The 12,411-nt window shown below is 38.8% G+C and overlaps 1 protein-coding gene across 1 annotated transcript; it reads left to right on the top strand.

The window, feature by feature from the left end:
- Positions 1-2,990: 2,990 nt before the first annotated feature.
- Positions 2,991-12,174, top strand: LOC131248069 (uncharacterized). The gene is made up of 6 exons (XM_058248118.1): positions 2,991-3,229; positions 5,807-5,890; positions 8,981-9,227; positions 9,664-9,760; positions 11,680-11,745; positions 11,872-12,174. Exons 1-6 carry the CDS (start codon positions 3,046-3,048, stop codon positions 12,076-12,078), a joined length of 885 nt encoding a protein of 294 aa, XP_058104101.1. The 5' UTR covers positions 2,991-3,045; the 3' UTR covers positions 12,079-12,174.
- Positions 12,175-12,411: the final 237 nt, after the last annotated feature.

A 12,411-nucleotide genomic window follows, 5' to 3' on the forward strand; every position in this document is an offset into this window, starting at 1 on the left:
GTAAGAAGAAGAAAAGCTCTTAGCGGTGGCTCTCCATCCTTTGGTTCCACTCCTCAAACTCTAGAAGATGCTTAGGAACTTCCTAGGGACTCCTATTTTTAGTTGTGAAGCCCCGTCTTACACAAGTCCTTGGAATTTCTGCAATTCGAGCTTAAAATTGCCTAAACTTATGCAATCGTGTTACGCATTGGTCTGATCGAAGTTGGGTTCAGTCGGATCGAATTAAGGTTGAAAATCACACTGTCTCACTGGGCAATTCTATGCAATTTCAGTTTGACCGAAGTTAATGTTGAAAAATCTTATATAAAAAATCTGTCAAATTTAGGTCAGACCAACTCCAACCAAAGCTTCGGTCAAACCGAAGTTGGCCCAGGTCGGACCGAATTAAGCTTGAAATCCTGATTTAAATTCAATGTGTTTCATTTGCACAAACTACAAGAGTATGAGGACCTGACCTATGAGATGAACTTGATAGATACATTTGAAGATAATGAGTCTCTTTTAACTGAAACTCATGAATCTTTGGATGTTTGCCTGACACACTTTGCTGGTTCAAATGATCATATTGGCCAGGAAGTTGATAACGCTCCTTCTATTAACACTAAATTCTTACCATTACAAGTGGAGGAGATGCATTCTGAACCGTGCATTCTGAACCGAAGCCTACGACTTTGAATTTTAAAGGGACGACGACAAACAACTTTTCTGTTATTCAATTGTTTATGGTCTCTCATTCACCTCAACCTACGTATGATCTTGTTGAGAAACCTACTGAGGAAATTATCAAGATACTGGCCGGAGGAGGAACCATGCTGCATGATTGAGTAGCTTTCCCTTGCTTTCCCAATTTAAGATTAGTTTTATTGCTTTCAAAGATTTTATGATTAGGGTAGTTTTCTTTCAGTCAATTTCATTTTCATGCTAACCTATCCACATGTTGAGAACCTTGGAAAACCTACAATTCTCCTTCTTCAGGTACTACCTTTCCATCACTACTCCTTTCCTTTCTTTATCTTATATGCATTGCACGCTTATATCTTTTACATTGAGGACAATGTAGATTTTAGGTTGGGGGTGTGGATTAGGTAAACTAACCAATATTTGCTTAGTTTTGCACAAATTGTGGAAAATTTTCAGTTTTTCAAGATGAAACCTGTTTAGAAATTGATAATTTATGGATTAAGAATGCTTTAAGTATGATGATAAGATAGAAATCGAATTTTGAATTGTTGGAATTTGATCAAGTAAGTAGTCTATCACTTAAAGTTCTTGCACTCAGTTAATTAAGAGGAAGTTTGAATATCATGTTAATCTAAATCACAAGACACGTTCAATTTTCTTTCTTAAGTTATGTTAAAAAAATTTATTGTTAGCACGTGAATCATCGATAGATGTTGAGAATTGAGTTTAGAGAATTTTGTTCACCTTAAAAGATGAAAAGAACCCGTTAAAAAATAGGAGATCAACAAAAAGGTCATGTATGGTAAAAAGACTGGAAAAGAATGAAAGAATGTAACATTTGAAAAAGAATGAAGATGAAGAGACTGAAAATACTGAATGAATACAAGTGACTGTCAATATAAAATCAAAAACTGGAAAAAGAAGGAAAAATGGATAAGTTCGGAATCAACACTCGAGTTTTCAACCAATCTTGAAGTGATGAGCATGGTTAACATTATGAAATAATTGTATTCTTATAGGGAGTAAGTTGATTTTCACCAAGCACATTAAAAAACTTGATATACGAACTTATACTCTGATGTAATTGATAAAGAACTTATTTGATTGATTGCTTATGTGATTCGGCTTTAGGTTTTCAAAATATCCCTTTCTTGTCTTAATCCTACTCATTTATTCTTGATTGCACAAAGGATTGATTTTTACAAAGGGGTTTGAACATGGAGAATTGAGAATTGCTTCACGCATGTTTTTGCTCGGGACTAGCAAAATGCTGCTTGGGGAGTGTGTTCAGTGTTAAATATTGCATATTTTTTCTTAGTTATATCTTGGTTTTATGAACATGATAAGGGTTAATGGTATATTTTATACATGTTTATCGAGAAACCTTCGATGTCATCGATGACTGACTTCGATGTCATCGAAACCCTGTCGATGTCATCGACAAACCAACAGACAAATTTAAGGCATCCGTCTATAACAGTCATTATTCCCATGTTTCCCATTGTGTGGTCTACTTGAGCTTTGGATCTACTTAATTTTTATGATCATGCCTTATACGAGCTGGAAAAAGGAGGGAGGACAGGAATATAAAACACATGCATTATGGTGGCGCTACAATGACTGCCGCGGGAGAATTCACTTACATGCGTACGATAGATTGGCTACTACCCGCAGAAGGATATAGCCAGAGACAGACGGTCCAGTGATGGGCTTTGCCACTGTAATGTATGTATCTTTCCAATTCCAAGTGCCTGCGTGTGTATCAAGCGACCTACAAAGCCAGAGCTGAACTGGGCGCGGCATTGTGGATCCCCGGACTTTGCCACTGTAATGTATGTATCTTACATCTAGTCCGTCCATTCGTTCTGACAACTCACCCTATGTCATAATCCAAAAAATGAAGCAAATCCAAATCTAAGGTGCACCGCATCACAGAAAACCGTGGTGATTGAATACCCACCATTAAAAACTTGATGTGGTCAACAGAATGTTTATTTTTCATCCAACCTCTTGATGATGTCTCCAAGACGTAGATGAAGGGACCACACAAATATCAACCTGATCGAAAATTTTTTGGCCCTCAAGAAGTCAATACCCACTGTTTCATGTGGTGTAGTCCACACGAAACTTGGATATGCTTCATTTTTTGGGACATGACCTAAAATGAGCTTTTAAAACAGATGGACGGCGTGGATGTAAGGTAAATACATCAAGGTAGGTTCCAAAGTCGTGGATCCACCCACTTTAGTGGATCCAGCGATCAACCGACCGAAGCCGCACCCGCGTTAAATAACTCCCACCCGTGAAATTTCTCCCCAGTCGCAAGCAAGCACGCAGAGAGAGACAGAGAGAGAGAGAGAGAGAATGGAAGCTCTGAGAGCCGTGAGAGAGAGGAGAATGGAAGCTCTGAGAGCCTCCTACGGCTCTACATCCGACTCGGACCGCTCTCCCAAGAGTAGCAAAGATTCCCGCCATATTTCAAATACCAAAGAATCAGACCGTTTGCCCCCGCCCCCAATCGCCCTCATCCAATCTCCTCCACCTCTTGGTAATTGTCTTTCCACCTCTCTCTCTATCTCTCTCGGAAAGGCGGGGCTCTCCACTTCTCCTCTCTCCCATCAGGATTTCAGTTTTTCTCTCCATCCCAAATGCTTTATTGGATCGTGAATCAACACTTTGGCTTACCAGCAAACAATTTCAGTTTCAGAAGTCTAGATTCCTAATTGGTATAAGAAGCTTGGGTTATATTTTCTTTATTTATTTATTTCTTTTCCGATCCAACTGTCCAAATCATGGCCCCAATCTGGATAGTTTGGACATCATGGCTTGATTAGGGTGTGGATGTGTGCTATGCCATAGCTAAAAACGGGACTAAGCAGTGTTCTTTGATAGGGCACTCCCAAATTGGGGTTGGTTTCATTTTTGAGAGGAATCAATCCCTTTCCCATTCGGCATTGCTTGCAAAACGTAAACTGCTGGAGGTATCCTTTTTCTCACCCCAAATCTCAAGCGAGATTAAAATGACTCCGAGCCGTCCTTGTATCAAACTACATCCCAAAACAAAATTGGGATGCTCTGCTCTTTTCTTTTTAAGAAAAAAAATGTTTGTTTTTAGGTTGTAAGTAAGTTACCTATTTGGATGTAAGCTGTAACTTGCAACTAGTTTAACATGTAATTTAGTTTTAGGTAATAAGTTATATATTCACACCAGCTAGAGCTTGGAGTAGGGAATCGTTCAAAAATCAGATTGACACATGAAAAAGCTTAGATGAAAGTATGCCTTCCTATTGAGCCCATCTAGATGAATAATTGGGCAAATTCTTAGGCTAAACTAACAATCAAATGGGCCATAAAAGTGGACCTACATATTCAAAATGCTTGTAAAAAGCCAAAGAGCCTACTTCAACGTTGTTTATATTGCCAACCATGTTGTTTGCACGCCATCTAATCCATTCATGATATAGCCTTGGTATGATGAAGTGACAAAAATCAGGCCATTTCAAAACCCAGGTGGGTCACACCACGTGATCTTCGAGGTCTTAGGCATGATTTCACAATGTTCTCTAGGTTGTGGCCCACCTAAACTTTGGATCAACCTGATTTGTCATTTCTACGGTGAGCGTGAGGAGGAGAACATGATGGACACGGTGGATCGGCATTTCTATGTTCAATCAACACCGTTTCCTTTCAATCAAACCAAGCCCCTAAGTAGGTTATAGTAGATGTAAAAGGAAAGGCTAGAAGAAAGTTTTCAGTAGTGCAAACTGATTGTTGTAACTACACTGAAAATACAGAAGGAAATGCTAAGTCATAAGTTCCAAATTCCAAAATCTAAGGTTCATTGAACTGACATGCATGCATAAACCACCATACTATAACCTACTGTGAGCATTTCTACATTCAGTCAACAATTTTTCTTATGATGTCAGCCCAAAAACAATAATGTAAATGGATGGACGGCATGGATAGGAACACATAAATCATGGTGGTGCCCAGTAGCAGTTCCACACAGATAATTTGGCTACTGATGCTGCCAGTAGCCAGGTGGCTGCTGCTCGGTGCTGTGGGCCCCACCATGATGTATGTGTTTCATCCACACTGTCCATCCATTTTTCCAAATCATTTTTATGGCATGAGCCCAAAAATGAGGTAGATCCAAATTCAGGTGAACCACATCACAGGAACAGTGTTGATTGAAAGCCCACCATTAAAACTTATTGGGCGCTACAAAAGTTTTGGATCAAACAGATTTTTGTTTTTTTTCCCTTCATCCAGGTCTTTATGACCTAATCAACAGGTTGGATGTCAAATAAACATTACGTGGGCCGTAAGAGGTTTTTAATGGTGGACATTCAATCACTACTGTTTTCCTGTGGTGTGGTCCACCTGAGATTTAGATCTGCCTCATTTTTTGGGATCAAGCCCTAAACTGACCCGGGAAAATGGATGGACGGCATGGATAAAACACATACAACATGGTGGTGCCCACAGGGCACCAGCCAGTGGCCACTTGGCTATTGGCGGTGTCCCAAGCTAAACTGTGTTCCTGCTGCCCTGACGCTTGAGAGATAAAAAATAAAGAAGGAAAAAATGATGTATAGGGGAAAGAAGAAATGGCAAAAGGGGGTTAGGGCGAGAGGGAGAGAGAGAGAGAGGGAGGGAGGGGGAGAGGGAGAGGGAGAGGGAGGGAGAGGGAGAGGGAGAGAGAGATTGCACTTGTTCATTAGCTAGATAAACATTAACTGATTTTATTGTTAGAAATGCTTGAGTTTCTGCGCTGATCCAAACTCACATTTAGAAAAAAATAATCTCGATAGATTTAGTGCTATATAAATGTGCAAATTCCTCAGCGGGGTCCAAGTGAGCCCACCTATGATCAACTGGTGACTGCTTTGCAGTGCCTTCCTTGTATGTCCCTGATCACCCAGTTGTTATATTTTATTGCCATTCGCAATCCATGATGGGCCCCTTCTATCCAATGGTCCGACATGATTATTGGTGGGCCCACTTGGGCCCTGCACATAATTTCACACCTTCATAGGGTACAAAGAATTTGTACTGGATAGTTGCTCATTACCTTCAATAATGATATGTGTTATAATAATGTTTTGTTCAAAATACCCAGCTTATTGTCAGACAAGCCAAGCAAGTCGAGTTAGAAGCTTTCCGCATGTTGAAGGAAACTATGCACTGCATGTGTTCATCCCAGGTTCTTTCAACTTTACCCCCTCTACTGTATTTCTTGAGTTTGGTAGTTCGTATTTGCTTCTTGTTTCACTTATCAATGTTTATTCTTTTCCTCTTTTAAGATTTTTTTCATGTCGGCTGCATTTGGTTGCACCAAATACCATGATATTTCATGATTAATCAGTCTAATTTGGTGCCAAATATCATGAAATTTCATGATATTTGGTGCACCAAATGCAGCTGTTATTATCGTTGTTAAATTGGTATCTCATTTTAGAAATTTAGCTGTTGTATAAGCCGAACATGATGTACAAAGGTTACCCCCCCCCCCCCAACACACACACACACACAATTCTTTGTCTAATGACTATCTTTTTGTTGGCAACACACAATTCTTTGTCTAATGACTATCTTTTTGTTGACAAAGTTGGAATTGAGAAATAGAGCACAAGAGGGAGTTCACCTTGTAATGCATACATGTATATTTCCTTCATAACTCACTCTCATATGTTGGGTTAGATATTTTAATACCTGGACTGGACACTGATCTGTATTTCATGCATGGTTTGGAACAACTTTCACGACATGAGCAATCTATTTGAAGAATTACATAATAAAAAGGACAAATTAAAGGAATAAACTAACGAAGTACCTTTTGCATGGTGGGTAGGATCTCGGGAGTTACGAGGGAAGCTTGTGGATTTGAGCTCGCAATCTTAACTTTTGTCTAGAAAACAGTCGACTGCCATTGACCTGGTTTTTTAGTGACCTGTCATGTTTCTATGCCAGTTCCAGTCCAAACTGGTTGACCTTCCAGTGTAGTCTATGTTTTAAATTGCTTGGGACCATGATTCTGTAATAGGTGGTTCCCCTTTAGGTTTTTCTTTTCTCAGTCATTTTATTTTATTTTTTATTTTGTTGTTTTTTGGGTTTCCCGAAAAATTCACTTGATAATATGGACCCTGATAGAGTTAAATGGTGGAATAGGATTCATCTAGCCGATTCCAGTTAGTTGGGATCAGGCTTAGATATTGATGATGAGAAAATCTCACTTTATTGGAATAAAAATTTAGAAGATGAACTGCTGCTTCTTCAAACAAAATTGAAAAGGTAAATTGGATAATATGAATATTCTCTTGTTCAACAACAAAATTTACCAATTTATCAGCCCACACATTTTACTTTGGTGCAATCATGTCCAATTTTTTTAAAATCCAGCAGAGGAGATAGCAGATCTTCTATCTCAAGGAAGGCACTACAATACATCTAAAAAGTTGAAGTTAAAAGATTATCAGACTACAACTATCATACCATAAAGAAAAGCCATTGCTTTTGCCACAATGGAGTTGTCTTGTTCCAAAAGGGCATGTAACATGAAATCGGAAGAAATCACCTTTGAAGTCCTAACAGCTCCACCTTAGCTTGGAAGTGTGAATGTAGTTCTCAACTCACAGACTGGTGAATGTAGTTCTCAACTCACTGACTGGTATTTCTATATAATTTCTTTCAGAACATCTTATTGTGTTCATCTCACTGTAAGCATTCTGATAGTCTTCTAGAGTGCCATTTCCAAATCGCAAAGAAATGGCGTGAGTTGTCTGTTTTCTATCCTCTACTCAGGTTCCTTTGTCACTGGCCATTGCTTAAAATCTATTGTCTCTTCTCCATATAGTCTCTTTCTTTTGGGTACTACAGTAACACTTTGTGGCTCATGAGTCACACCCAGACATTCATGATGTTTCTTGTATTTTTTTGTGTTCTATTGAGTGTTATAGAGTTGCCATTCATTATAACCCATTGCATTTGCATTTTGACATTTATATTCTCTGTCATTTTGTGTAATATTTCTTTTGTCTATGGTTTTATGTTGGTTATTTCTCAAAGATACCCTACAACCTTCATACTCATTCTCTCCCATCTTCAGCTAATGCTTTTCATGTCACTGAGACCTCTGGTTTTCTTGAGGTGATTAAGAAGTCAACAACATGCAATGCTTGCACTATATCCTCCACGAGGAGCTTTCATCTTCGAGACTCCTTACTAGAGGTGATTAACGCGCATTTCACACCGGGCTCGAGTGGGGTAGCCCGTGGGATACGGGGACACATTCGGGGTGGGCGGCCCATGTGATTTGGGGCCCATGAAGGGGGTTTGGCCGGGGTCCTAACCCATGAGATGTGGGGCCTGGGCTATGAGATAAAGGGATTAATTCGTCATACTCTAACAGTTTGAGCTTTTAGAGCAAGTGATTAATTGTCCTGCATCATAATGCTTTTCATGTCATGAAGACTTCTGGTTTTCTTGAGGTGATTAAGAAGTCAACAACATGCAATGCTTGCAATATATCCTCCCCTCCCAACTACCCTATCTGGGTTGAACTCTTTATATCATTGCTCTTGTGCTTGTTTCAGGTCTAAAGGGTCCTACATGTGCACCATTCTTCCTGACTGTATTAGCCCTGCAAGCTGATAGCTGATTCATGCATGCACTTTTCTAATTTGGCACCCACAGATGTTATGTTCATGTGCATCTAGTTGAGCTCTTAATAAAATATTCCACTACCTTGTATACAGCGAAACACACTTAAGGTCAAACTGCAAGATTCCTGAAAGGGCCAATAGCCCTGATGCTCAGACAACTGCATGCTCTAGGGACAAAAAAAGGAGAGTAACTATGTAGATACAGGTATTTTAGTGCATTTCAAATCAAATCCTAGACACAAATTCCATAGGGAATGTCTGGCTAGAGGAGCGAGGGCAATCTAGCATGTGAACAGTTCTATCCTGCTGTAGGGTTTTACTGAGCTCTTGAGTGACCACGGTCCATAAGAAATGGGAAGGGACTTTACACTGCATCCTGGAGTTGACAAGTACGTAAAAATGCTAGAGAGATGTTGGTTGGGTCAGGATGACTTTAGTTGGTAATTTCAGTTTTGCTTGCTTTATTCTGCAGCGAATGTTTAGCATGCTGGTTCTTCTGAATGTCAGACTTCATATCAGTTACATGGACTAATATTTATCTGTGTATGTTATTCAATAGTCTTGCTAAGTTAGACCTTGTGTTAAGCTATTATAGTTATGTCAGAGTGATAGTCATTGTCATTTATCTGCAGTTCTTATACCACCGGTGATTAAGAAAGAGCTAATATTAGCTCTAAAAAGAGTTGCATCTCTTGTACCTAGTCTTCATGCTGTTGATGTTGATATCCCACTCAGTGATATGTGCAAAGATGATGGTTTGCTTGAACAATTCTTAGGAAGGGAATTTCACATAAGTTTGGGAAGAACCGTTCCGATTCGAGTGCATCAGATTGGCTCAGTTGTGACAATGCTTCGCCAAAAGCTTCAGTCTCAGAATCGGTCAGTCTATATTTCAGATACAATTCCATGTACTGGTAGGGCATGTTTGCAAGTTGGTACTATATTTGCATTGGGTATGATAGCCATTGGTGGCAATGGTCATCGAGTGAAATTTGGCACTGGGCTGCATTTTACTTGCCATTTCTAGCCAGATTGGAATGCAGACAAGTGAGCATTGGCCTCTTGAGGTTGGATGGGCCTTCTCCAAACGTGCCGAAATTCCCAGTGCCATTTAGTTGGCTCATCAGTAGCGTTAACTGCTGTTATGGACGTCCTTCCATAATCCATACTGGACTTTGTTTAAACATTACAATCACAATCTTCCCACTTCTTTGCTTCCATCGACTCTTTCGTTCTTTATTTTATTTTACCTTTATCAGCCCAAGAATATTCTGTCCATGACATCATGTGGTTTCACATTTTGTTCTGGATGCAGATATTGGATGGATTTTAGTAAGTGGGAGGTTTTTGTCAATGATGATCAGACACGGTCCTTTCTTTCGATGGAAGTTACTGCAGGAGGACTATCTGAGGTCAGCTTGAGTAAATACCCAAAACATTTTAAAATGTCTTGATGAAGATGATTGATATAAAGCTGTCTATGTTTCCATAGAACATTGAATTCTAATATCTTCACTGTCATGAAAGTTATGCATTTGTGTCTGGAGATATAGACTTCTCTTCATTGTTATAAATTTCAATATTTTAAACAAGCTTACAGATTTTAGTTATCCATTCAAGGGCATGAAACCTGCACATACTTTCTCTTTGTTGCTGTGAATTTTTATCTTTTAAACAAGTTTATAGTTTGTACATTTTAATTATCCATTCAGTGTCAGTCACGACTAATTGACTTCATCCTTTTACTGTTACGACATTACCTAACGGCCATTACGTAACCGATTTTGAATACCTTGGGGTCGACTCACATTGAGAATTGAAACTATAGCTAAGAAATAGAATATATTATTCTACTCGATTTGTTTTTGATGTCCCTTCCTATCAATATTAGTATCGCATTGTAATAACTGGTAATGATCCAACTCTTCCCATGGACCCTAAAGAATGGAATAATTAGCCAAGGTCTTCTCCCGCTGGTGAAGAGTAGCAATTTTCTGGCATAGCTGATGCACAAGCAATATTCTATCAATGGGAGTAAGTTTTGGTAACTTTATCCTTGACTTCCTAGACTGTTTGTAGGAACTAGAATCTCCCACTGATATGAGGTCGCATGAAGTTAAGTAGCCAAGACATCACCATCAGGTTTTCTTGCTCTTACTTCTCATTCGAAGAATCATCAGTAGTTGGTTGCTTCACCTGACCATTTAAATACCTGACTTTTCCTCGCTTGCTGATATAAATCTTGGTGGATTGAAACCATTCAAGAAAATTAGTGCTGTCCAACTTCACTGTTATGATCTGGCACACTAGGGTTGTCACCATAATCACCTATGGTTGACATGGAACTTGAGGCTCCAGAAACATTAGATGTACTCTCTGAACCACTGTTGACATTTTTCTACAGAAATAGCTCCTTATGTTCTTCGAAGTATGGCAAAAAACTCTTACTAAAAATTCTGATTGTCTCCATAGAGCTTCTGGGAAAAATTGGAAAAAACAAGGAAATCTTGAATGAGATTTGGTAGGGGGCAGCAGTATACCTTCACAAAGACCCTGCAAATCACTCAAGATTCCATTAAATTGAGTAAGAGCAGAACCAATGACTAGAGAAAATCTTAGGGACTAAACCTTCATATCCCAGTTCGTTCAAAAGATCCCTGCCTTGAATTAGGATAACTCTAAAGCTCTTTTTTCTTTTTCTTTTTTCTGAAAGAAAAGATCGTACGACTTTCAAATCTTCATCAAATCCACTGCAGCTTTGCCCAAAAATAAAAAAGAAATAGGGTGAATCAGATCCAATATTCATCAGGCCCAAAACACGAGGCTGTATGACTGCTAACTTCAGCTGTATGGCCCGATGAAGTCATGATCACTGACGACCCCTTGTAGATGGAAAAATGACGATGTTTTCCCTCTCTGATGCTAAGAAGAAATAAAGATTAAGCTCTTGGAATAAAAATGGAAGGAGAAGAAGAAGAGGAGGAGAAGAAATCCTCCTTTGTCCATATGAACCCTTTTAGAAAAATACAAATAACTCCTTATTGGTACCCATGTTAATATGTTTTTTAATAACTCCTTATTGATACACGTCTTAATATGTTTTTTAATTACTCGTTATTGGTACCCTTCTAACCACATCTCAGCAAACAATTTTTTTCTTTTTCTTTTTTATGATCCTTTCTTGGTGATTGGCTGAAGACATGCTTACTGTCCTTGTCGGTGATCTATGTTTCTATGAATGTAACTGTCATTGTCTCCATTCCATTCATGAAACATCGCAATAAAATTTACATTTCGATGCTTAATTTCTTTTTTTTTTCTATTCCTTCAGATAACAAGGCAGATTCATGTTGTTAATGACGTCTATAAACTACACAATCTCCCCAAGTTTTATGAGGTCAGAATTCCATTTCATTTTATTATTTTAATACCTTGTAAAAAAAATCTTATACATGATATAATTCCAAATCTCATGGGATTTTTTTTCCCTTCCCTCTAACAAGATCCTTAACATTTACTGCAGAACGCACGCCCCCACATATCATTAGCATGGGCATTAGGTGACATCAGCCATTCACTCAGGCGTGCTGTTGAAGAGCTGAAGAGGCACAGTCCCAATGCGGGCTCCTCAAGGAAACAGATCTTTACCTGCAAATTCAGTGGTATTGAATGTAAAATAGGTAAAAAATCCTATAAAATATGTAAAATTGAGGGTCAGCAACTTTTGTAAAATAGGTAGGAAGTCCTATAAAATATGTGAAAATCAGCTTATCTTGTGTCAGAAAGGTTTCTTGGAATTTATCGAGACTGATTGTTTGTTGAGAAATCAGTTTGTGCGAATATTGGAGTGAGGACTAAAATGCCATATGCCCCATCTCTTCACCCGAGCTTCCCATGTTTATATACAGGCCCATTTGGCGTTCCAGCTTTTGGCCTTTCAATTTTATGAGTTCATAGCCAACGAATAACTGCCTACAACTGGTATGCAAGTGTTTTGCAATTTCATTTTCACAACCTGTTATACCCTGAAAATATACTAGACTTTCCAGTGCAAAAAATTGGA

Source organism: Magnolia sinica, chromosome 6 (assembly GCF_029962835.1).
Source record: "Magnolia sinica isolate HGM2019 chromosome 6, MsV1, whole genome shotgun sequence".
In the NCBI taxonomy this organism is placed as follows: Eukaryota; Viridiplantae; Streptophyta; class Magnoliopsida; order Magnoliales; family Magnoliaceae; genus Magnolia; species Magnolia sinica.